Source organism: Exophiala viscosa (genome assembly GCF_022695815.1).
Source record: "Exophiala viscosa unplaced genomic scaffold EDD37scaffold_9, whole genome shotgun sequence".
Classification (NCBI taxonomy): Eukaryota; Fungi; Ascomycota; class Eurotiomycetes; order Chaetothyriales; family Herpotrichiellaceae; genus Exophiala; species Exophiala viscosa.
Genome location: NW_026944361.1, coordinates 541,134 through 562,360, shown reverse-complemented (window position 1 = coordinate 562,360; position 21,227 = coordinate 541,134). Strand labels below are relative to the sequence as shown.

General features: G+C 51.4%; 9 protein-coding genes across 9 annotated transcripts; 4 read left to right on the top strand and 5 right to left on the bottom strand.

Annotated features, from left to right (window-relative positions):
* The first annotated feature begins 1,145 nt into the window (after nucleotides 1-1,145).
* Nucleotides 1,146-3,336, top strand: EDD37DRAFT_500757 (cytochrome P450 family protein). The gene is made up of 2 exons (XM_062813476.1): nucleotides 1,146-2,768; nucleotides 2,819-3,336. The coding sequence occupies exons 1-2, from the start codon at nucleotides 1,364-1,366 to the stop codon at nucleotides 3,190-3,192; spliced, it is 1,779 nt and encodes a 592-aa protein (XP_062667818.1). The 5' UTR covers nucleotides 1,146-1,363; the 3' UTR covers nucleotides 3,193-3,336.
* A 673-nt stretch (nucleotides 3,337-4,009) lies between these two features.
* EDD37DRAFT_500688 (uncharacterized protein) lies at nucleotides 4,010-6,883 on the top strand. The gene is made up of 3 exons (XM_062813474.1): nucleotides 4,010-4,856; nucleotides 4,903-5,156; nucleotides 5,204-6,883. The coding sequence occupies exons 1-3, from the start codon at nucleotides 4,099-4,101 to the stop codon at nucleotides 6,661-6,663; spliced, it is 2,472 nt and encodes an 823-aa protein (XP_062667817.1). The 5' UTR covers nucleotides 4,010-4,098; the 3' UTR covers nucleotides 6,664-6,883.
* Nucleotides 6,884-7,102: 219 nt separating this feature from the next.
* On the bottom strand, nucleotides 7,103-8,953 carry EDD37DRAFT_687774 (FAD dependent oxidoreductase-domain-containing protein; the record flags this gene model as incomplete). Its single annotated transcript, XM_062819947.1, has 2 exons — nucleotides 7,103-8,579; nucleotides 8,796-8,953. 2 exons carry the CDS (start codon nucleotides 8,951-8,953, stop codon nucleotides 7,103-7,105), a joined length of 1,635 nt encoding a protein of 544 aa, XP_062667816.1.
* Nucleotides 8,954-9,037: 84 nt separating this feature from the next.
* On the bottom strand, nucleotides 9,038-11,478 carry EDD37DRAFT_636626 (choline transporter). Its single transcript, XM_062816994.1, has 7 exons — nucleotides 11,103-11,478; nucleotides 11,036-11,041; nucleotides 10,657-10,982; nucleotides 10,383-10,605; nucleotides 9,990-10,329; nucleotides 9,429-9,937; nucleotides 9,038-9,362 (listed from the first exon to the last, which is right to left on the bottom strand). The coding sequence occupies exons 1-7, from the start codon at nucleotides 11,149-11,151 to the stop codon at nucleotides 9,253-9,255; spliced, it is 1,563 nt and encodes a 520-aa protein (XP_062667815.1). The 5' UTR covers nucleotides 11,152-11,478; the 3' UTR covers nucleotides 9,038-9,252.
* A 118-nt stretch (nucleotides 11,479-11,596) lies between these two features.
* On the top strand, nucleotides 11,597-13,087 carry EDD37DRAFT_500599 (uncharacterized protein). Its single transcript, XM_062813472.1, has 2 exons — nucleotides 11,597-11,858; nucleotides 11,941-13,087. Exons 1-2 carry the CDS (start codon nucleotides 11,742-11,744, stop codon nucleotides 13,045-13,047), a joined length of 1,224 nt encoding a protein of 407 aa, XP_062667814.1. The 5' UTR covers nucleotides 11,597-11,741; the 3' UTR covers nucleotides 13,048-13,087.
* Nucleotides 13,088-14,960, bottom strand: EDD37DRAFT_500600 (putative benzoate 4-monooxygenase). The gene has a single exon (XM_062813473.1). The coding sequence runs from the start codon at nucleotides 14,646-14,648 to the stop codon at nucleotides 13,128-13,130; it is 1,521 nt and encodes a 506-aa protein (XP_062667813.1). The 5' UTR covers nucleotides 14,649-14,960; the 3' UTR covers nucleotides 13,088-13,127.
* A 373-nt stretch (nucleotides 14,961-15,333) lies between these two features.
* On the top strand, nucleotides 15,334-15,980 carry EDD37DRAFT_652282 (uncharacterized protein; the record flags this gene model as incomplete). The annotated part of the gene is made up of 3 exons (XM_062818440.1): nucleotides 15,334-15,404; nucleotides 15,461-15,768; nucleotides 15,820-15,980. 3 exons carry the CDS (start codon nucleotides 15,334-15,336, stop codon nucleotides 15,978-15,980), a joined length of 540 nt encoding a protein of 179 aa, XP_062667812.1.
* Nucleotides 15,981-16,080: 100 nt separating this feature from the next.
* EDD37DRAFT_500594 (chromatin assembly factor 1 subunit A-domain-containing protein) lies at nucleotides 16,081-18,276 on the bottom strand. Its single transcript, XM_062813471.1, has 2 exons — nucleotides 17,513-18,276; nucleotides 16,081-17,465 (listed from the first exon to the last, which is right to left on the bottom strand). The coding sequence occupies exons 1-2, from the start codon at nucleotides 18,074-18,076 to the stop codon at nucleotides 16,182-16,184; spliced, it is 1,848 nt and encodes a 615-aa protein (XP_062667811.1). The 5' UTR covers nucleotides 18,077-18,276; the 3' UTR covers nucleotides 16,081-16,181.
* Nucleotides 18,277-20,623: 2,347 nt separating this feature from the next.
* On the bottom strand, nucleotides 20,624-21,180 carry EDD37DRAFT_667773 (uncharacterized protein; the record flags this gene model as incomplete). The annotated part of the gene is made up of 2 exons (XM_062819305.1): nucleotides 20,786-21,180; nucleotides 20,624-20,741 (listed from the first exon to the last, which is right to left on the bottom strand). The coding sequence occupies exons 1-2, from the start codon at nucleotides 21,061-21,063 to the stop codon at nucleotides 20,624-20,626; spliced, it is 396 nt and encodes a 131-aa protein (XP_062667810.1). The 5' UTR covers nucleotides 21,064-21,180.
* Between the last annotated feature and the right edge of the window lie 47 nt (nucleotides 21,181-21,227).

Sequence of the window (21,227 nt, the reverse complement as noted above, 5' to 3'; positions counted from 1 at the left end):
CGATCGCGCTGGGAATCTTCCAGGTTGAGATGAGGCTTTCAGTAGCTTTCAGCCAGCCCCATCGAGATAAGCTTTGAGTTGGGGGCAGGTGGGATGGTCCTTGGTGTCTTTGAGGTCATTCAGGGGAGACCGTCATTACAACCGTCATGACAGCCCATCCACCCACCACCATTTACGTGATATTGCCCCATTCGGAGCAAAGTGATGGAAGAGACAATCATACGAGACAGCCGCACGCTCATTGGTTCCTGCAGATCATTGAGCCGCCCTGATACAGCAGTGATCCCCCTGGATTATCACATGCAAGGATGCCTCAAGCCCCAACGGAAACCTTTGACGCACCACTTCGCTCGACAGACGAAGCGACACATCGACATGTACTCCGGACAACTTGCAGTCAGCCTGCAGGAGTGGCCATCCCGAAGCAATGGGTGGCGCTTTGTATCATTGACATCGGCTTCTGCCAGTGAGATATCCTGGGACTTGTGGTTCGTCACAAGTCCACGTACTCACCCCACTTGTCCACATAACGCAAAAGTTCGAAGACTGGCGTGCTCGTGTTCTCAGAAGGAGCTTCGGCCTCCTGCGACACTTATGCATGTTGCGTGTCATGAACAGAGCTTGTCCTGATCTTAACAGGCCTCGGACAATCCACATCTGGCAATGATCCAAGCTGTCGCTGCACTTTCTCGTCAACCTGCATGCGGTGATAGCTCGATAGCTCACTGGCATCCACCGAGCTACTTGAGCTCGGCGGAGCTCCCACAAAAGGTAGTGATCGTAGCTGCATGTTGTTGCAACAACTGTGCTGTCTCGTCCGAGCACACCGACAGGAAATACCTGAGGAACGGGTCGCCAATCTGCCCTGAACTGAACAGCCGTGTTGTCCCGTCCGAACGGGCATTCCTCTGAGGAGTGGATTCCCATTCTGACCTATACCTCGTACCTCTCGCTTGTGTTGGCCTTAACCCAGAGAAGCATTTGACAAAGTCACAAAATGTGGGTAGATCTTGGACGTTTCCGATCGGAACTTCTGCTCTTCACCGTTGAGATCATCGCTGATGACGAGGACTGCCTCCAGCAAAAAGATGAACCTTGCGCACCCTGCGGCACGACCTGCTGATGGTGGTCTCACTTACACCAAGGAGAGCTTCGACAGGACTGTGAGGTGTGTTGTGAACACGAAGCCTCTGCCGCCTCACAGCATGTTGAGAGTGCGCAAGATGTTGCATTTCCGCCATCGACGAAGGTTTCATGCACCAAGTTTCTGGACATCAAGTTCAGCATTATTTCCCAAGTATCATTTCGACCCCATCCCTCGAACGCATCCAGCACGTTCTTCCCCCAAATCAATCAAAGCAAGATGGCATTCATTGTAGGACTTGTCGTTCTGGTGACCCTGATTTCATACAAGATTTTTTCATCCATCCGGCTGCGAAGACACAATGCTGAGCAGGCCGCGCTTCGTGGATGCCAGGAACCAGCAAAAGCGCCTCGCAAGGGCTTGCTTGGGACCGGCATGCTCGTGGAAAGTATCCGAGCAACACGCGAGGAATGGGGTCCGGTCTGGATGCATCAGACTCTGAACTCCATTGGCAAGACGAATCATACTGTCAAGGCTTCCGTCGCCGATTTTGACTTGATCATCACCAGAGACACGGAGAACATCAAGGCCATGTTCGCAACTCAATCCCAAGACTTCGACATTGGAACACACCGCGAAAATGCCTTCAAGTCCCTGTTAGGCCTTGGTGTGATGACCACCCGACAGGAGAGATGGAAGCACTCTAGAGCCCTGGTTCGGCCACAATTCACAAGGGACAATCTCGCGGATCTAGACTTGTTTCAAAGACACCTGGATGCGCTCTTGCAAAGAATCCCACGTATGGAAGACGGCTGGACGGCCAAGGTCGACCTTTCTCCTTTGTTCTTCAACTTCACCCTGGATACTGGCTCAGAGTTCCTCTTCGGGCAGTCTGTCCACTCCCAGACCCCTGAGAAAACTCCTGCCATGTGGGACGCCGACGCACCGGATCTCAGGAACTTCGGCCATCATCTGGATAAAGCCAAGCACATGATCGACAGACGAGGAGCCTTGACCAAGTACGGGTGGCTGCTCCGGGACAGCTCCTTTCCCAAACACTGCAAAGCAGTCCAAGATTGTGTTGACTGGTTCGTGAAGCAACGCCTTAATCGCGGCTCCGATGACGAAAAAGTGATCGAGACGCCAAGTGGAAAGCCCAAATTTGTTCTCCTGGACGAACTGGCCAAGGACACCAGCGACCCATTGGAATTGCGATGTGAGCTTCTGAATATATTGCATGCCTCGCGCGATACCACCGCGTCATTGATGGGATGGTCTTTCTATTTCCTGGCCAGATATCCAGACGTATTCAAGACCCTACGGGAAGAAATCATTGACAACTTCACGGCAAATCCCGAGTCGGAGATCACCTTCAACAAGCTTTGGGCATGCCAATACCTGCAGTACGTCGTCAAGGAGACAATCCGAGTGGTCGGAGTTGTCCCTATGAACGAGCGTGCAGCCACCTGCGACACGACGTTGCCGCGAGGGGGCGGGGCCGACGGTCTGAGCCCGGTCTTTGTTCCGAAAGGTACACAAGTTCTTATCCCCACATACTCCATGCAACATCGTGAGGATATCTGGGGTCCGGATGTCGACGAGTACAAGCCTGAAAGATGGCAAGATCGAAAGTTTGGCTGGGACTTTATTCCCTTTGGCGGAGGTGTCCGTCAATGCCTCGGGCGTAAGTGATCCCTGCACTTCGAGCTGATGACCACCACTAACACATTCCAGAACAATTTGCACGTACAGAGACCATGTATGTGCTTGCCAGAGCGTTGCAAATATTTGACCAGATTGAAAACATGGAGGGGCCAGGTCCCGTCAAGATGCACCATACCATTGAAAATAGAAGCGGCACTGGGGTGCAGGTTCGCCTCCACCTTGCTTCGGCAGAGTCGAAACATTGTCGAGAGCAACCAACAAGTGAGTTGAAGTTGGGCCCCGAGTATGATTTGGGTCTTGGTGCAGATAGGCCGATGGTTGCACCTCCTACCACTCCAGCGGCATATTGTCGAGACGAGGAGAGACAATATGAGCTGAAGCTCAGCAAAGATTATGATCTTGAACTGGGTGCGGACAGGCCGGAAGAGGCCATGGTGGTTTAGAGTGTCTTGAAGGTGTCCAATGTGATCCTGCCGCCGTACCTGCAGGCAGCACACGACATCGACTCGTGGGATGGGAAGGCGGGAACGCCATTTCGGTTCAGTGGCAGGCAGACTGAGGCGTTCTCTCCGGCGTGCTTCCAGGAAGGACTGCCCCTCATGATTGGATGAATGCTGTATAATAGATTGTGATTGGTTGAAGGATGAACTTGATGGCCTCGTGCCAGATCAATGATAATGAAACGGAAAATCAAAAGCAGAGATGAAAATTCCAACCTCGGTCAGGCTGAGTCACTGACGGATCAGTTCCGAAAATGAATAGGTCTGACACAAAGGAATGTCCATTGCCTCGGGCCTGCTCGAATGCGCGTACTTGGCCGATAGCCCTGGAAATAACGTTTCACTGCTGGGACAATACCAGCTGTTGGGCGTTGAAGGGGTCATCAGCATCAATATTATCAGTAAGTATCTCACGAAGTCGCCACCAGGATGGCCGCTGGGCTTATTGCTCGCATTGAATCTATAAATGAAATTTTGTCAGACCGGGTATTCCCTTTCCGTGGATTTTCCGCTTCCGCGGGTCCTTCTGCCCAGACCAATAGGCGTCGCAAGCCTACAAATCCCAATTTTCACACCCGGAGCCGTCGAGGTCAAAAAAACGCGGGATGTTGGTGCGCTGCGCTGCGTTCCTCTTCTCTCGCACTAGTAAGCGATCGTTCAGTCCTGATTGACATCTCGACCACGCTGCCTTCTCCGTGTCCAACCTTAGCGACGATTATGCTTTAATCCTCCTCCGTCTGGGGAGCGGTTCACTATGCCTTCGTAGCACCTTCGACCTCACCGCAGCAAAACCTCATCCACCAAAACCTGCTCTAGTCATTCCCCGCACGGTCTACGATCGCCTTCACCATGGACGCCCAGCGCGTCTCCACCGCCAAGGTCGACGTCGATGACCCTTCCGAGGAGCTAGCCGCGGCAGATGGCAGAATCGAGATGGCGCAGGAAGACATTGATGCCATCATCAGAAACAAGAGAAAAGTCAGAGATCCGAAGGCCTGCTATGCTTGCCATCGCCGTAAAGTCAAATGTGACCGCAACCTGCCCTGCGACTCTTGTGTCAAACGAGATCACCCCGAGCTATGTTCCTACGAACGTCCTACCAAGAAGCGTCGCATCGCACTTACAGGTACGGTACAACAAGATGAAGGACAAACTCAAGATCCAGCGTTGCAGTCCGGTCCCAATGTTACCGTGCCGCGTGAACAGTGGGAACGGATGAACAGGGAACTGCAAAGACTGCGCGATACGATCAAGGGCGAATCTCTGTCCCCGGGCGAACATCGCGAAGAGTTGGACGATGTTCATCCTACAGGCACACGCAGTCGATCAGATGAGGCAGAAAGAGAGGGAATCCACGCTCCCAGCAACCAAATGGGTACCATGCATTTGGGTTCAAGATCTGTTCTGGCATACATGATGGCCCTCGGAAGAAGTCAAACAACTCAAGATACGGCTCGGTCTCTGCTTGAAGAGAATATCCTCCCCAAATTAGGCCTGGACAATGAAAGCGCTACCTATCCTTTCGTGGATTTGTGGAGCACAGCATCGAGCATGCAGGATGTCAGCGGTCTCTGCAAGGCGATCCCGGACGATGAATTGTGCAGAGAGTGCGTGCTCCCAATCGATAACCATGCTCATGCTAATTGCGCGCAGATTTTTCGTCGCTTATCGTGATATTGCAGGCACTCTCTATCCAGTCATACCCGATGCTGCGAGTTTCGAGGATACACTGACTTTCATGCTGTCGAATCGAGCTCGTGCTCAACGCGACAATCTAGAACTCGATCCGAACAAGCCGTACGGAGTCTCCCTGGCCTGGCTTTCGCTTGTATTTGCCGTTTTTGCATCAGGGTCACAATGTGCAGACAGACCGGCAAAGGAAAGAGAACTTACCTCCCAAGTCTACAGTACGTCTCCTGCAGCGACCATGATGCCAGCCACTGACCTGATGCAGTATGTTGTTCGTACCAGGCACTCCGCATGGCCAATTTTCTTACACATCCATGTCTGGAAACTATTGAGGCTTCGTTGATCATCGGAAATGTGCTCTCGTACAACATGAACCCTGGCGTTGCGTACATTTTCCTCGGCATGACCTTGCGAATGGCATTTTCTATCGGTCTGCAGATCAATTCGAATCACTTCACCGAGGCGGAAAAGTGGACTCGCAGGCGAATCTGGTGGGCCCTAGCCTGGCAAGACTCGCATTTCGCCGTCAGCTACGATCGCCCAACTTCAAGCGTGTTATGCATACCCGATATCCCTTACGGCAAGTACAGCTCCCCGGGAGATCGAAGCTATGCCGAAAGCATGTTTGCCATTATCAAAGAGACTCAAGAGATCGTCCGAGAACGTCTACTCCATCCTCGATCTTATATGACCTGGGAAACCATCCGAAAATATACCGACGAGATCGCCAATATTGTTGCTCTGGGTGCAGATCACCTACGAGATCGCAACAAATGCTACAGGACAACCCAACATCTGGAGCGTCTTGCTCTAAGACTCCATAGCTCCTACATAGTAAGTGAGCTATGTCGGCCAGCCTTGAAGGAACCGTCCGCGTCATCAGGAGAGGGCGCCACTGCATCGAATCTCACTCCGATTCAATCCCCTGGCGGCAGGCGCAAGTCATCTCATCCCAATCAGTCACCTCATTCCCCGACTTCCGACGCTGCGGTCCGAGCACAACTCCGACGTGATTGCGTTCAAGCTTTGGAGGCAGCTGTGGCTGCATATGTTGAGCTCCATTCGCGAAGCAAATTCGCCGCTCGATCTTGGATTGGGATTCAACGAGCCATGTCTGCCGCTTTCTTGTTGGGCACTTTGCCAGACACTGGCTCGGATCAGCAACGACTAACTCTACTTCGCGAGCTCGAGCAAGTCATCGCCCAGCGGACAACAGAGGACCCTACTTTTGACCTCCAACCTCAAGATGGACCTCCTCAGCGGCGTATGTCTGCCACCGCGCCACCGCCTTTGGCAGATTCGCCGCACTGGGTACGCAGTATGGCCAAATCCCTCAATGCACTTGGAAAGCTGAATGCCACTCTCAATGGATCCAACCCCGCTGCAAAACACTCATATATCCAAAATGCCAATGGCCAAGCCAAATCATCCGGCGTCCTCATGAATGTGGGCGGCAGTTCGGCACAGTCACAGACTCAATCCAATCTACGATGTGCTTTCCCGGGGCTCGCGAACCTCAAGCAAGAACCATACTCCCCAGCTTTAGCAACAAGTGGAATACTCAGTGGAAACTCGGGTATGTCTGGAGGCATGGGGTTAGGTCCTATCACACCAGACAGTACAGGTTCGAGTGATTGGAACTTTGGCAACTTGCACGAACGTGCTGCCGAGTTCGTACAAGCCCCCCTGTGGGGTGATGCTGGCGTTGGTAGCTTCCCAGCTTAGGAACGCGCTGGAAGGCAGGAGTTTCAAGCGTCCTGGTCAACGAGGCTGGGACTATGACATTCGGAGCTGAAAGCATGCATGCCAGCAGACAATCTGCCTTGGGACAACGGAACAACCAAACAACAAAACAATATTAGCTACCGAGAAGGAGCCGAATTACAGACAGTACGATGCTATGACTATGACTGGATGGAGCAATGTTTTCATATTGATACACCCCCACAATGCAGAGGTCAGCACCTGTCACTGTTATCAGTCCTAGCTGCGAAGTATATGTCATTATCTGTTCCATCTCCACTGCCTTCGTTTGTGCTTCGTTCTGAGTTTGCATCTTCTGCTCATATATCTATCTACGAGACCTTCCAGCTAGTGACAGGTGCATTGGCTGTGAATCGTGGTCTCGCACCTCCGTCCGTACTCTGCGCCTGTATCACAGGTCTCAAGGCGTCCTCTTTCCCATCACCGCAAACGCATCCATCCTCTCCGTCGTAATAACATACTCCTTGGGCACACCAGCGTCCTCGCCTCGTTCACCCATTTCGACCTCGTTGTCTTGAACCTGTCGCCAATCCTCACCACGCTGACTACTCGCCACCAACCTCGCCACATGTCGTCCACACAATCCGGCATTTGTCATGCCATGACCCGCATAGCCAGCACAAACAAACAGCCCTTCCAACCCAGGCACGCCTCCAACCCAAGGATGTCCATCGGCCGAATGCCCGAGAATTCCCGTCCACGAAGCCGCGATATCAAGCAGCTCTGGCTGCGCCTGCGTCTCGGACTGACTTCCAACCAAGCTCAACCTAGCCGGCAAACCTCTCAAATAAATCTCAGCGTCCGCATCAACGTAGTCATCATCACTAACACCGACACCATTCCCTCTGGCGACGTGCCTCCCCCCGCCAAACATGAGATGTCCGCCGCGACCAACAACCGGATTCTTGTCCTCGTGGTCTAGAATAGGATTCTGCACAAGATAATCACTCATCACCCGGTCCTGCGACCCTACACCCTCGAACCCATAACTCATTGGGATCAAGGTCTTCGAGTAAGGTGACTCCGGCGGCGGTATCAGAGCCGACATCTGCGCCTGCACAGGTGTGATGCACTGCTCAAACTCCGGGAGTAAATGCGATGTATACCCATTCGTCGCGAGTATGACCTGGTCAGCAAGGACATCGCCACGACGAGTATGGATGATCCACCCGCCACTACCACCACCACCTCCTGTGCCGGCTGTTTTTGTGATTTTGGTGACAGGCGTCTCAGTCTGCAAATTCACCCGGTTCGCAAATTCAGTCAGCATACCATTCCACATCGAAATGATAAGTTTATATGGCGACAGACTCGCCGCATATTGATCTTGCACCAGCGCACCAACAACACCCCCTGTCAGACCCAACGCCTTGAGTTCCTCGGCATCCTCCACTACACGAACCATTTCGTTCTGCTTGGTTGTCGTCGTCTCGCTGCTGTCCTGGCGTAGATTTGATGATATCGCGGCTTTCGCCTCGTCGAAGTAAACTCGATTCCAGAACCCCAGACACCCGCCCCCCGGGACCTCTCTGAAATCGCAATTCACCCCATTCTGGGTTGCTAACGCCTTGACGGCGCGGTAGTTGCGCATTTCGAAGTCAATGATCCCCGCGCGTTGCGAGTGGATGAGTGGTCGGCAGTGTCCGCCATTCCGACCTGTGGCGGCGGAGCATGTCGTTCGCGCTTCAAGAACCAAAATGTTGTTGACGTCTTTGTGGCTGTTGAGCAGTTCGTGCGTCGCGAATGTCCCGCTGATGCCTGTCCCGATGACCACGATTGATGCGCGTGGTGGTAAAGATGGCGAGGACCGGTGGTGAGTTATTGGGTTTGGGTGGGATGTCTGCCAGAATGATTGGGTTGGATTTGGGATGGGAGACCTGCCGGTCCGCTTTCGACCACGGGATGGCCGGCGTCGCCCATTTTATGATCTGTCTCTGCTTCACTCTCAAGGGTGCTGAGGCAGGCTGTGCACGTAGATCCTCCGCCTACGGGATGGGGTCGAGCGATAATGTCATCACACGATGTTATTAATTTACAGCCTCGCTCGGTCCGATATCGTCACATGTCGGAGATGTCCGGACACTTTACCGTACTGACGGCGACTCCAACCGTGAACGATCCCTTCGAGAGTGACTCGAAGACTTTGGATGTTGTGGAAGCGTAATTCAACACAAAGTCTCAATGCGGTCGTTCGAGTGGAAGCTATCAGGGGACGACCAATATACGCCCAATTTGGTAGGTCGTCAGGCATCCTCCAATCATCGAGTGAATGCGTGGATTGAACATGCGAGGGACCTATTTTTAGAATGCGTTCGACGTTGAGCACATGCCATAAGTTGAATATCTAAAAGTCACACTAATGAGCGCACATTTGCATGGACCGATATCTGACTACTGTTGATACCACGGCTCGTGCCAATTCGCCTCAAGGCACCACTCCCAAGGTGTTTCAGGATATGACATGCTCTAGGACATCCGGCCTTCGGTAGACCCGGGCGATTTCCAGCATAACGGCAGTGCGAACCGAGACTACTATATCCCACTATTCTCCTAATCGTAAGACCTTGGAAGACGTGGTCCGTGGTACTTCCCCCTCGCATGAACAAACCAATTGATGGTCGCGAATATGGCCATCGTTCCCAAAACCACACATGTATAATCTGCAGCGAGTTAGCACCGACATAAGAGACCACGAATTGAACTTGTGGAGGGTGGTAGAAACATACTCATAGTACTCCCAGTGACAGGCAAGACTGTGGGAAAGTCGAAGAAAACAAGCACGATCAAGCCGAACAAGACCGTCAGAATGTTTGCAACCCATCCGACAACACCTGGAAGCCGAAATGACCTTGTTTTTGGCAGGAAGGTCGCAGATCGTTTTTGCCACATCAATAGACCTGCCGGGATAGCGAATGTGATCTGTTGGAGGATGAGTCCACTGCCGATCAAAGCATTGAATGCTGTCGTGGATCCAAGGTAGACAAAGCCCATCAAGAACACGACAAAGGCGTTGAAGAGAAGCGACCAGACAGGAGCTTCGTAGCGCGGATGTATGCGACTCAGATAGTGAGAGAATATGAGCCCATCGTCCCGCGCAAATGCCCATGTGAGACGGGACGCTGTCTGTTGAGCGGCGTTGAGTGCAAAGAATCCTCCCAGCAGCAGGATCGAGATGAAGACAGTGGCAGCGGCTTCGGAGGATGTCGCCTGGTACCAAAGCTCGTACATAGGTTGACTATGCATGTTTTGTCAGAGTGCGACTGCGATTGGCAGATAACAGAACTTACCCGGTCGGAGTACCCAGGACACCGTCCAGATCTTGAATGCAGTATAGCATAGCGATCATAAATGGGAATGCAGAGAGAAAGCCCAGCAGTAGAGTCCACATCAAAGCGCGTGGTACAGCGACCGCAGCGTTTGCACATTCTTCTGCAAGATGTAGAGCTCCGTCAATTCCTGAGTACGCGTATGTAGGATTGACGAGGCCGAAGAAGAAAACCAGCCCGTCAGGCCAGCCGTTTGAGAGATTGACATAGGTCGACCAGACAAAGGTGGATGAGTTCTTGGTTGGAGCCAGTGCGAGGCATGAGATGAATATGATGATGAAGAATCCCAGAGATATGAGTACTGGCAATGATGAGCATACATAGACTGTGCCAAAGGAAGAAATGTCCACTTACGTCCAATGTTATGCACCCAGATCGACCTTTTGAGGTAGTAAATGTTGTTGGCCATGAACAAGAGGTTGAAAGCTTGGTATAGAAGAAAGACCTTCCAGCGCGAAGCTTCATAGTCTTCATCGAAGAAGACGACGATTGCAAAAGTGATCTGTGCTGGAATGATGGCAATTCCGGCGGAGGTCGCGATCCAGCCAAAAATATTGGTGGCGCCGCATATATAGCTCTGTGTTCTCAATCAGCTGCACGTTTCCAGTCATGGGAACAGGATACTCACCAAGCCTTTGCTCACGCTCGGGGGTGACAAGATCGAAGTCCAGTGATATTGTCCACCCGCAGTTGGGTAAACGCTTGCCAACTCAGCAAGGGTCAATATAGTGGCCCCATCCAAGACGAATACGACGATCAGGCCATAGAGGACGACGATCGTACCGCCCTGAGTGATGCCAATAACTGAGGTGGCAGCAACACCTGCCCAGCAGTTGCAGATATTCCAAGCAGCGCAGACGATTGCGAAGGCACTGATGTTGCGCCTAGTTTCTTCCTCGAGGCCGAGTGCGGCCAAAGTAATGACTTCACCTTCACCTTTCTCTGGAGAGACAACTTGGTGGTACTGTTAGCCTTCAGGACAAGGAAGGATTCCTCAGTGTATATACCATTCTCTATAAGCACGAAGGTCTTGTCAGTTACTCTGAGCGTTTATAGATTGTTTTCTTCACGCACCTATACCGACATCTTTTTTGTCGTCTTCACGAGCCACAGTGGTAGCCATGGTCGAAGGTCTCTCGATATGGCGTAGAACAAATCTGAACTTCCAGACATCAAGTCTAGGGCGTGCAGTCCGTGAGAAACATGGTCGTTTATAACCACTTCGGTTGTGCGTGCACTCTTGATCCCTTATCTCTGATGGTTTTGGCGTGTTCCAGCCAGGCTTTCATTGCCCACTCCCTTAGACTAAAAATCAACATGTTAACGATGCGGAACGACTGCCGCAACGATAGAACCGGTAGTCGGCACCATAAGATGAAGATAAGAAGCCTTAGATTCCTTTGGTTTATGCGAGATTCGGAGTGCGAAATGCGAAGTGCGAGATGCGAAATGCGAAGTGCAAAATGGGGTAACATAGAGCATGGCCAATCGTTTCAGCTTTCTAATCAGCCAGCAACGCGCTAACCTCGCACCATGAACAGGGACGAAGAGACCCTTATCAATGCTGACACACGACTTTTTAAGAGCATAGCGACGCTTCGGAACTTGTCTACAACACGTTACTAGAATGTGAACGAACTATATCAGACCACACTGATGGTTATTCCAGTATCGACGATGGTTCGTATCTATCTCGTCTAACAAAGTGTGGATATGGAGCTCCACAACCTTATCTCCCTCGAGAATAGCTGCTATGATCGTAAGATCGCAAAGCGACCTCATCGGAAGGTCAGGTCCGGCTGCATCGAGTGCAAATCACGGAAAGTCAAGGTATGATTGCAATAAAGCGGCGTCGGGAAAACGCCTCAATGCACTCGTCGAGTTGTCGCACAAGTATTTACGAGAGATATAGTGCGATGAGGCTGAACCACGATGCTCGATGTGCCGGAGATACAACAAATCCTGTGTTTTCACGCGTCCGAGCAATGTATCATCTTCAGCAAAAACATCTCAGACACCTCCTGCATACGAAGATGAGGTTCCAAGAGACCTTAGCGATAGAACGACGGACCTAGAAGTTCAAGATCTGGAACTTCTACACCATTGGACCACATCCGCCTATAAAGGCTTTGGGGACAAACCGGGAGATGAGGTCCCCTGGCAACTAGAGATGCCACAAATAGCTTGTGAGCAACCTTTCCTGATGCGAGGAATACTCGCCATGTCTGCACTCCACCTGTCATGTTGTCGCCCCACACAAAAACAAAAATGGCTTGTACGAGCAGTCTACCATCAGAATCGGGCTTTGCCTTCATACCGGTACATTGTCAACGACTTTCAGAGCAAGATGACAGAGCAGAATTGTCACGCGGTGATTGGTTTTGCAAGCCTGACCAGCGCGTATGCTTTTCAAGACCCTGATCCACCTAATCCCGATCGATCACCGGGGAAATCATCACCCATTAGTTTCCCAGAGTGGCTGTACTTGCTGCGAGGTGCTCGACAAATCCTCGATGTTGGACGAGACTGGATCTCCAGAGGGCCAATGGCCTTTCAGATTCGTGTAGTAAACCATCCAATCGACCTATCCTGCAACCCACGCGACTCACATATGGCTGTCCTTGCAACACTCTTCGACCGGAAGCGCCGGGATCCATCGCTCTACAAATTATCAGACCGCGAGATCGAGGCATATCAATTGACGCTGCGATTGCTCCGCGAAAGTAGTGCGATGCCATTCTTGCCGTGCAAGACTCTTGGTGTCAAGCTCTCAATGTTTCGATGGGTCGAGAAAGCTCCTCAGGCTTATCTGGATTTGCTGGCAGAAGGGAAGCCTGAAGCATTGGTCTTGTTAGCACACCTGTGCCTGTTGCTCAAAGAAGGAAGCCGAAGCTATTGGTACATGGAAGGTGCAGCTGAGCGGCTGATGGCTATAATTTGTGATGCCTTGCCCGCAACTTGGAGACCTTGGATCGCTTGGCCGGTAGAGGTAGTCAACGGCACCATTCCGTCGCCATAAACGTGGCTTTACATTGTCGTCACGTTCAAAAGTGTCCTAGTCGATAAGTAAAGTCATGTTGCAGGAATTGTTTCTGCAATTTACCTATATCTCCTCTTGAAGCCTATCCGGCATTCTACCGGTTTGTTCAGGAATCCGTCTCTTAATTTCCATTGATCTTGATACAATTCAAAATCATACCTTGAGAACATTGTAGAAATAATGAGCACCATCTCCATCTCCGCCACATTTCGTCCGACACAGGCTCTCGGTCCATAACTGAATGGGACGAAACCCGTCTTCTGGTCTTCAGTTAGACCCTCCCACTTTTCAGGCCGAAAACAGTCCGCATCCTCTCCCCAGACTTCTTTCGAGTGATGAATCGAATATGTGGGCACACTCAGAACCGTGCCTGCAGGAAAGTGATGTCCCAAGATCTCGAGACCTGGCCCAGGTGGCACTTCACGCGCCAGGCCGATGCTGTTGGTGGAGTGCATCCGCAATCCCTCATTGATGACAGCACGCAGATACTTCACATCTTTAACCTGGGAGAATCTTGGAGCACAACCCCCTTCTGGGATGACTACATCAAGCTCCTTCTGTAGCCTTTGCTGCACCCCAGGGGAATTCAAAGTCCAGTATATCACCGCACATAGGGAGTTGGCCGTCGTATCACTTCCGGCGACCATCTGAGTCAGTGCTTCCGAGATGAGTTCGCTTCTGCTCAAGCTGTTGCCCATGTCATCTTTTCCTTCCATGAGTCGAGCCAGCAAATCGATCCTATCACTCTTGGTACCCCGTTGCAGCCTCTCCGTTACTCTTGCTGTGCCAATTGCGTTCACACCAAGTCGACCAGATAGACCTTTGTAGAAGAAAGGATCCGGTATCCATTTGGCATATGGGATCAATGCTGGTGCACAACCCAGCATGGCGTTCAACTCGCCGCGTTTGTCGAGCAAATACACGGCTGGTGCATGAGAAATGGGTCCGTTGGGCTCAAGCTGGAGCTCAGCGATATCTCTTCCCTTCTCAAGCATCCCAAAGGGCTGGCCGAATGCCAGGTCACCGATCATGTCGAACGCAAGATAGTTACACCAAGCCAATGCATCAGCCTTTGTGAAGTGCCCGTTGGCATTGTCGGCCTTGAGGTTCCACTGTCGTACAAAGACGGCTAGGTTCTGCTGTATGTACTGCTCGAAGCCGCCCACGGCTTTCGCCGAGAACGTATGGCTGACCATCTTACGCTTGCGTGTGTGCTCTGCGCGGTCTCGGGTACTGAAGAGCCCACGTTCGAAGCTCACAAATGCGTCATAAAAGTCGCTTTTCATCATACCATTGCCATGGCCATAGATAGGGTGAATCGCCGCTGTAGATGCAATCGAAATGTGATTCGGGGCAATCCGAACGATCGGGCCAAGTCGTTGGTGAGCATCATGGACAGCGGCAGAACGTCTGACACGACGTGCTTGGAAAGCCAGCCAAAGGTTGCTGAAGGCAGCGGTACGTGAAGCCGCTGGAATTTCTCGCAGGGAAGAGTAAGTTATAAGATAAGGCACAGAATAGTAGCCTATACAGAGAATGATCAGTGCACACCATACGAGGATGGTCTCTAAGGCTGCCATACTTGCCCAACTCGTTTGCAAGGTGATTTGTCCCGAAGGATGTGCGTAAGTTGGGAGTTGGACTCGGTGAAATCCTGGCCCAGAGCGAGACTTGATATCTCAGCGTAGTGCACTTTGGAAGAAGAAGTGCTTTATGCTAGATTGCATACCAAGTCCGTGCAACCCGAGCAGGACGCATTACAAACTCACAGTATTGGCTTGACTGATGACAGAAGCCTCCACCATTGTAGCTTCCCACCTACATAGTCCGATCATGCCACACTAAACGCTCTGCCAACTGACCTATGGGGAGATTGGCCCCTAGCTAACGCATTTGTGGAGGGTTGCGCTTTTGATAACCTGGCAATGCAGCCGTTTGTCGTTGATAAGCCTAGATAAGTCTAGACGTCAAGCTGATGTGACAAAAGTGCGAGATGCGAAGTGTGGGTCGCTGATGAGGGCGCGAGATGCGAAGTGCGAGATGCGAAGTCCCACGAAGAATTGCGAACTGCGAGATATGCTCGTCGGTTCTGAGATGACTGACATACAGCCACAAGACGGACGTGATCCATTCGAATCAAGAGGTCGCCATGAGGTTGCACTCCATTCGTAGTCTGCTAACGTGGCCTGTCCGTTATCAAGTTAATGAGGCCTGCTTCGCCATTCTCATCTTCAAACGAGAAGATCTCCCATACATCATCCAGAAATGGACGTCCATCCCAACAAGCAAAAACTCGTCGGTCGAGCGATAGATCTCTTCCAGGAAGTACAGAACTTGTAAGGCAACGCCCTTTTTTTGTCAAATGTGTATCAGGGATTGATATGCTGCATAGAACGCCGGGAAAAGACCTGGAAGCTCGACTAAATGCAGAGTACGGCCCTGGAACACCCATCTATGACGATTTATGTTCCTACATTCGGCAGGGAATCGAGAACGACGAAGGCTGGGTTGCTACCGACGAGTTGGACGGACCCAAATATCGGCGAAGTGTTGTATGTCGACCTTCAGCAGAAACGCGGTTCTTCAGCATCACCACCGTTTACATGGCAAGCGACGAGGTATATGCAGGGCAGTATCACCAGCATCCTTATGGGGAGATAAATTGTGTTGTGCAAATCGACAAGACCGCTGAGCTGAAGGGTACGAAGTCGTGCCGAGGTCCGAATGACTTGCTGCTAACAGTGTGGACAGGCATGAATGGATGGCAAGGCGCTGGATGGACGTCTCCAGGTCCCGGAACCCATCATTACCCAGAAGTGCGGAGAGGGAGACTGGTAGCATTGTTCTTTCTACCAGCTGGTCGGATTTCTTATGAGGCGACACCCGAAATGCCACAACCGCTCGCAATCTGAACGTCCGCATGTACTGGTTTTCGTGGGAAAGCACATTTTATGCATATGGTGGATGATTCCTGTTCATAGTGCATGCCGACACTTCATGGCTAGCACGTTCGGTACAATACATCCCTGTTCGTGCTGATGAACGCTGACGCCATGCTAATGTATGCATCAACAGACTGTACCTGACCCGCTAAAATACAGTTCGTTTCAACCTCAATTGATCAATACCCACTTCCATCCGGCCTCCTTGCCGCCTTGTCTTACTGCAATCGTCTCCAGTGTGTTCTTGATGGCGTCTTTGGGGCATTGCTTGAACAGCTGCTTGAGTACTTCAGTAAGACCAAGCTTGGTCAGTGGGCTTCCTGATACAGCGTCTCGGAAAGCTGGTAAGAGATCAGCCTGGATCATCTTGACCGGCTTTCCTGACTTCGAAGTGGTACCAGCCCCGACTTTCGCATTGGACGTTGTATTCTCAGTCTGACCAAGCGTCGAAACTTGACCCTGAACAGTTGAAGATGGCATCAATGTTCCACTATTCCCGTCAACGGCCATCAATGGTAGACGAGGTGGCTGCATAGGGACCTGTGTTCCTACTGCCTTCTCGCGTTTCTTGGGGCTTGTCTTTCCCAAATCGGACCAGTGATTCGTCGAATAGGGGTCGATCGGGAATGTGGTCGAGTCGTGAAGAACGTCCATGCGATAGATACTCAGATCGAATCCATCTGAGGGCTGGGCATCCATTCCCTCCCAACAAAGTCCACTTGATTTAGGTTCCATTTCGGTCACAAGAGCCTGTCGTTTGTGAATTGCGCCTTCATCGTCGAGAAAGTCGTCCATCTCCTCCTCGCCATCTTCATCTTCAGACTTCTCATCTTCATCCATGAGATCGTCATCGCCCTCTTCTGGCTCCTGCCACTCAGCTTCACTGTCATAGTCATAATTTGTGTCTGGCAATGCGCGAACAGATGGATTGAGTGCGATTCTGTGAGCACGACGTGGAGAGACCACTCTTGTGTATGTGCCTTGATAAGGAGGTCGAATGTCTTGATGAAAGAACATGTACTTGATTGGGATTGTCGCAAGAGCGTCGGTAGTTCCAGTAAGATCAACAGGTGCATCTGCCGAACCAACTTCTTCCATGATCTGCTTCACTGGTCTGATTCTGGCCAATCTCCGACGCTTATGGAATCTCGTATTGACCTTTTCTGGAATCACTGGTTGGTTTATAGGCAAATCATCATCGGAGGCTTTGGCTGAGTGGAAGCGATTGAACGGAGCCAGCTCCACGTTCTCGTGGACAAAGAATGGGTTAATCCACTTCCTATATTCTGGGTGTGGAGGTTTGAATGTCTTCGACTCGACAATCGGTTCTTCCATGTCGATGGACGCAATGGATGACCGTCGGCTTCGTGTACCTTGAGAGACATCATCCGGACTCAAAGGCGGTGTAGACGTAAGAGCAGGTCGTCCGAAGAAGGCACCGATACGCATTTGTGCCTATAACAGTCAGCATATGGAGGTAAGTGGATGAGCACAAAACCTACTCTCTCCTTCTTGAGTGCTTCGGCAGCCTTGCGCTCCCTCTCGGCATCTTTCTCCAGCTTAACGGCATCTTTCTGTTTCTGTTTCTGCTCTTTGGCAGCCTCCTTGGCTTTCTTCTCTTCCTCTTTCTTGGCTCTCGCCTCAGCCTTCTGCCGCTCCTTTTCTTCCTTCTGTCGCTCTTTCTCTTCCTTCTGTCGCTCTTTCTCTTCCTTCTGTCGCTCTTTCTCTTCCTTCTCCTGCAGTCTCAAGGCCTTCTCGACTTCTCGTTCGGCGAAAGTGAGCTTTCTTTTCTTAGAGTCGCTAGGAGCCATTCCGGATTGTGACGGGCTGAGGTGGGGTGTGGAACCAAGTTCGGTCAATGGTGTGCTGGCTCTGCTGAGAGCAGGAGACACGGAGCGGGATCTTGTGCCGGTGATGGGAGTTCTCTGCTGTTCAACAGGTGGAGTGAGAGTAGATGAATGATTCACAATCTCTCCTTTGTAGTTGCGTTTCCTGGAAGTAGGCGTGAGTTGTTGCGGTGCTGAGGCAGGAGCCCCCGGCGTAGTTACAACTGTCTCGGTCTCCATGATCACAAACACGAATCAAACAAAGGTAGAAATGACAGTAGTACTACAACGGTCGTCTGCCTGGATGAAGCAGTGTTGTTGACCTCGAGGCAGTAAGCATTGAGACGTTGGATGCAGTGAAATTGTTCAAGGATAGTGACGCGCCACGCGTAGAAAGGAACGCGCCTATGCCAAGAGCGGAGCCCCGTCCATTTCACTGTTGCTCAGGTACGGAGCGACAGTAACCACGTCATGTGTATAAACACGATCGCTCAGTCGAATAAGATGAACAGTCTTTGAGTATTGTGCACCGATACCAAACATCAATGCCTACCATATATTCGCACAATAAGGCTGATCAACCCTCTTACAACCAGCGCTGGGAGAGTATCTCGCGAACTCTCTTCAGCCTAGATCTCAGCACATGCAAAGATGTGCAAGACCTGGGATACCAGCTCGAACAAGCAAACGAAGAGCTAAGAAACCTCGGAGATGCCTATTCTGAACTCCAAATTATCCGCTTCTTCCTCATAGCCATCAAGGGACATGGCTTCGTGAACACCGTCCAATTCTGGATGAACACCACCGACGTGCTGGATAGCACAAATGTGAACTTCAATAAACTTGTCCGGCTGGTCGCTCACGCCGAGAAGAATCAAGCGCGCGAAGCCTCCGTTGTTCGGGCGCGTGCTCTTGCAATGAAAGCAGCGGGTACCTCTATACCTCGCTCCGAGTCTGTTTGCTCTCATTGTGCCAGAAAAGGACGCACTGTCGATGTGTGCTTCAGGCTCCGTGGCTACCCACTCAAGCGCAGAGTCGCAGGGCAAGCCCAGACTAATCGCAAAGCCCGGTCTCACCTCTCGGACTGAGAAGCTTAGCGCAGGTGTTTGAGGCTTAGATTGCAGAAGGCGGACTCCAAGATGTTCCTATGCCGTGTCGGGACAGCATATGATATCGCAACAGTAATTGTTTCGAACCCCAGAAAGGATTGTCTGCAATCCATGGTGCCTGACCCAAACGTTCAAGAGCGTTGCATCGAACGTTGGTAGCACAAAGGACAGCATTGCAATGGTGGATTGGGTGCCGCTAGTCCAGCGCCTCGTTTGTACGTATGGCTCTACTCAGCCGCATCTGCCTTACACCGGTTGACTTTATCGCGGTAAACTCCAGAGAAGCGAATCAATATCAGGGAATCAGGCGCAGACCTGTACAGCCCCTCCACTACGGCAGATTCGCGTGAAGCTCAGGTGACCTCATCGATGGCGCCTGTCGAGATGCTAGATGGTATCCTTGTAAGATGGAACATCGCCCAGAGCCCACTGCAAGTTAATCACCTTTTATCAGCGCGACCTCTACAAGCGACTGTCCTTGCAAGAGCTCCCGTCTCTACCTCACCGTTTGCACTGTCACCAACAGCAATGTCTGACCCTGTCCGTCGCCATCCGCCGCCATCCTACGACGATGACCAAGAAGCTGATCCATACGTGTACGATGATGGTGACGCGCCTGACTATGAGAATCCTGACTATCTCACGGAAGATCCAAACCCTAGATTCGCCCAGGAAGGGGAGGAAGAAACCGACGAGTTTCTAGCTGGGACAGCGATGGACCCGAAGCATTCTGACGTTGTTGACGTTGATGATGAGGTCGCTGCGGATGCATTGGAGCATGAAGGTGATATTGATGTTCCTGATGGTTATAATGCTCGCGATTATGATGTACAAGATGACGGAGGAGATGGAGACTGGTTGGAAGCTGGCCGGGACCCAGAAAACGTCAGGAGGGAGATGGCTGACCGGGAACCCGGAGCGCAATATGAGGAGCTGGATGATACATACAACATGGACGACGATGATGACGAGACGGCGTAAGTTTGTGTGGTGAAAAATCGTCTCGGGGCAGGAGATGAGATCTTCTATGATTTCACGCATACCAAGAGCCGTCGGCGTGGGATTCGAGGTGTGTGGCAACTGTAGTCATACGGGAGTTCGTGGCTCAAATTCGAGGCTCGAGATCCCTGTTCCTGAAAGAATCTGTATTCTGTACCTGACGGTAGTCTAGGTGACATTCTGTTCCTCACAAAAATTCTGTATTCTGTCCCTCACGGTAGTCTGGGTGACAATCTGTTCCTCGCAGAATTCTGGATTCTGTACCTGACGGTAGTCTGGGTCAATTCTGTATCACTCAGAGATCCAGTATTCTGTAGTGACGGTAGTCTGGGTCGCTATCGAGCGCCGACAACTCAACGCCTTACCGAATCAAGAACTGGATATATTCCGTGTATGAGGCACAAAGCTGATTCAAGACCCATATATGATCGAACAATGGCTGCTGCTAGACTTGCATTTCGTATAGAGAACATTTGTATGCGAGATGCATGGAGGATGATCATGTGCAGAAAGTCCTTCAATTGTAATTCAAGAAGTAGTCCCTATCCATACAGATATCTGGAAAGCCGTCGCAACACCAATCCCCAGCTGTCGTGGTATAATCCTTGTGTCGCACAGCCGTGTCCATCTCAGACTCCATCGCAGTAAGCATTTACCGAAAAGTCGGCCTTTCCAGCCGTTAAAGCACCATGTTGCCCACGCCAATATCCTGCCATGCTTTCCGAAATTGTTGTACACATCGCACCTCGTCGTCGATTTCTCTTACACCAGGCCACAATTCGCTCGACTCGACTATACTGTCACTCTCCGTCCGTATCGCGAGGTTTGTTTGCTCCTTTACATGGTTCCATAGCCCTGGAACCCACCATTCTGCACACGGTCCGAATAGACGCCCGGCGCAGCGCGTCCAGTAAGTTGACCGTGCCTCGCGCGCTCGCGGCGATCGAAGTAGACGTATTCGAGGTAGAAGGCGTGAATGTGACCCGGGAAATAACCGAGGAGGGTCAAGCAGATGTTGATGAGGAGATCAGCGCCACAGCCTGCGATCATCGCAACACCCACAGGTGGGAGGAGGATGGTAATAAGGATGACAAGGACTGCTGAAATTCCGTCGGCCATATTGATGGTGAATGAGGATAGTTGGTCTCGTTAGGGGTATGAATGTATATGAGATTGCTCGCGCGTAGGATTATTGTAGGTCAGAGGAGTGTAGAAGACTGAATGCAGTTGACAGATAGCGAGGGAGGTATATATTGGAAATTTGGTAGCAGCACTGAAACCTG

What these genes read in the sequence shown, in the direction of transcription:
- EDD37DRAFT_500757 (XM_062813476.1), top strand. Translation starts at nt 1,364, where the DNA reads ATGGCATTCATTGTAGGACTTGTCGTTCTGGTGACCCTGATTTCATAC. An exon ending in TGTCCGTCAATGCCTCGGGC is followed by an intron (nt 2,769 to 2,818) that starts GTAAGTGATCCC and finishes AACACATTCCAG; the next exon opens with AACAATTTGCACGTACAGAG.
- EDD37DRAFT_500688 (XM_062813474.1), top strand. Translation starts at nt 4,099, where the DNA reads ATGGACGCCCAGCGCGTCTCCACCGCCAAGGTCGACGTCGATGACCCT. An exon ending in GACGATGAATTGTGCAGAGA is followed by an intron (nt 4,857 to 4,902) that starts GTGCGTGCTCCC and finishes AATTGCGCGCAG; the next exon opens with ATTTTTCGTCGCTTATCGTG. An exon ending in ACTTACCTCCCAAGTCTACA is followed by an intron (nt 5,157 to 5,203) that starts GTACGTCTCCTG and finishes GACCTGATGCAG; the next exon opens with TATGTTGTTCGTACCAGGCA.
- EDD37DRAFT_636626 (XM_062816994.1), bottom strand. Translation starts at nt 11,151, where the DNA reads ATGGCTACCACTGTGGCTCGTGAAGACGACAAAAAAGATGTCGGTATA. An exon ending in GTCCTGGGTACTCCGACCGG is followed by an intron (nt 9,938 to 9,989) that starts GTAAGTTCTGTT and finishes AAACATGCATAG; the next exon opens with TCAACCTATGTACGAGCTTT. An exon ending in TGTCACTGGGAGTACTATGA is followed by an intron (nt 9,363 to 9,428) that starts GTATGTTTCTAC and finishes AACTCGCTGCAG; the next exon opens with ATTATACATGTGTGGTTTTG.
- EDD37DRAFT_500599 (XM_062813472.1), top strand. Translation starts at nt 11,742, where the DNA reads ATGGAGCTCCACAACCTTATCTCCCTCGAGAATAGCTGCTATGATCGT. An exon ending in GCAAATCACGGAAAGTCAAG is followed by an intron (nt 11,859 to 11,940) that starts GTATGATTGCAA and finishes CGAGAGATATAG; the next exon opens with TGCGATGAGGCTGAACCACG.
- EDD37DRAFT_500600 (XM_062813473.1), bottom strand. Translation starts at nt 14,648, where the DNA reads ATGGCAGCCTTAGAGACCATCCTCGTATGGTGTGCACTGATCATTCTC.
- EDD37DRAFT_500594 (XM_062813471.1), bottom strand. Translation starts at nt 18,076, where the DNA reads ATGGAGACCGAGACAGTTGTAACTACGCCGGGGGCTCCTGCCTCAGCA. An exon ending in AAGCACTCAAGAAGGAGAGA is followed by an intron (nt 17,466 to 17,512) that starts GTAGGTTTTGTG and finishes TGACTGTTATAG; the next exon opens with GCACAAATGCGTATCGGTGC.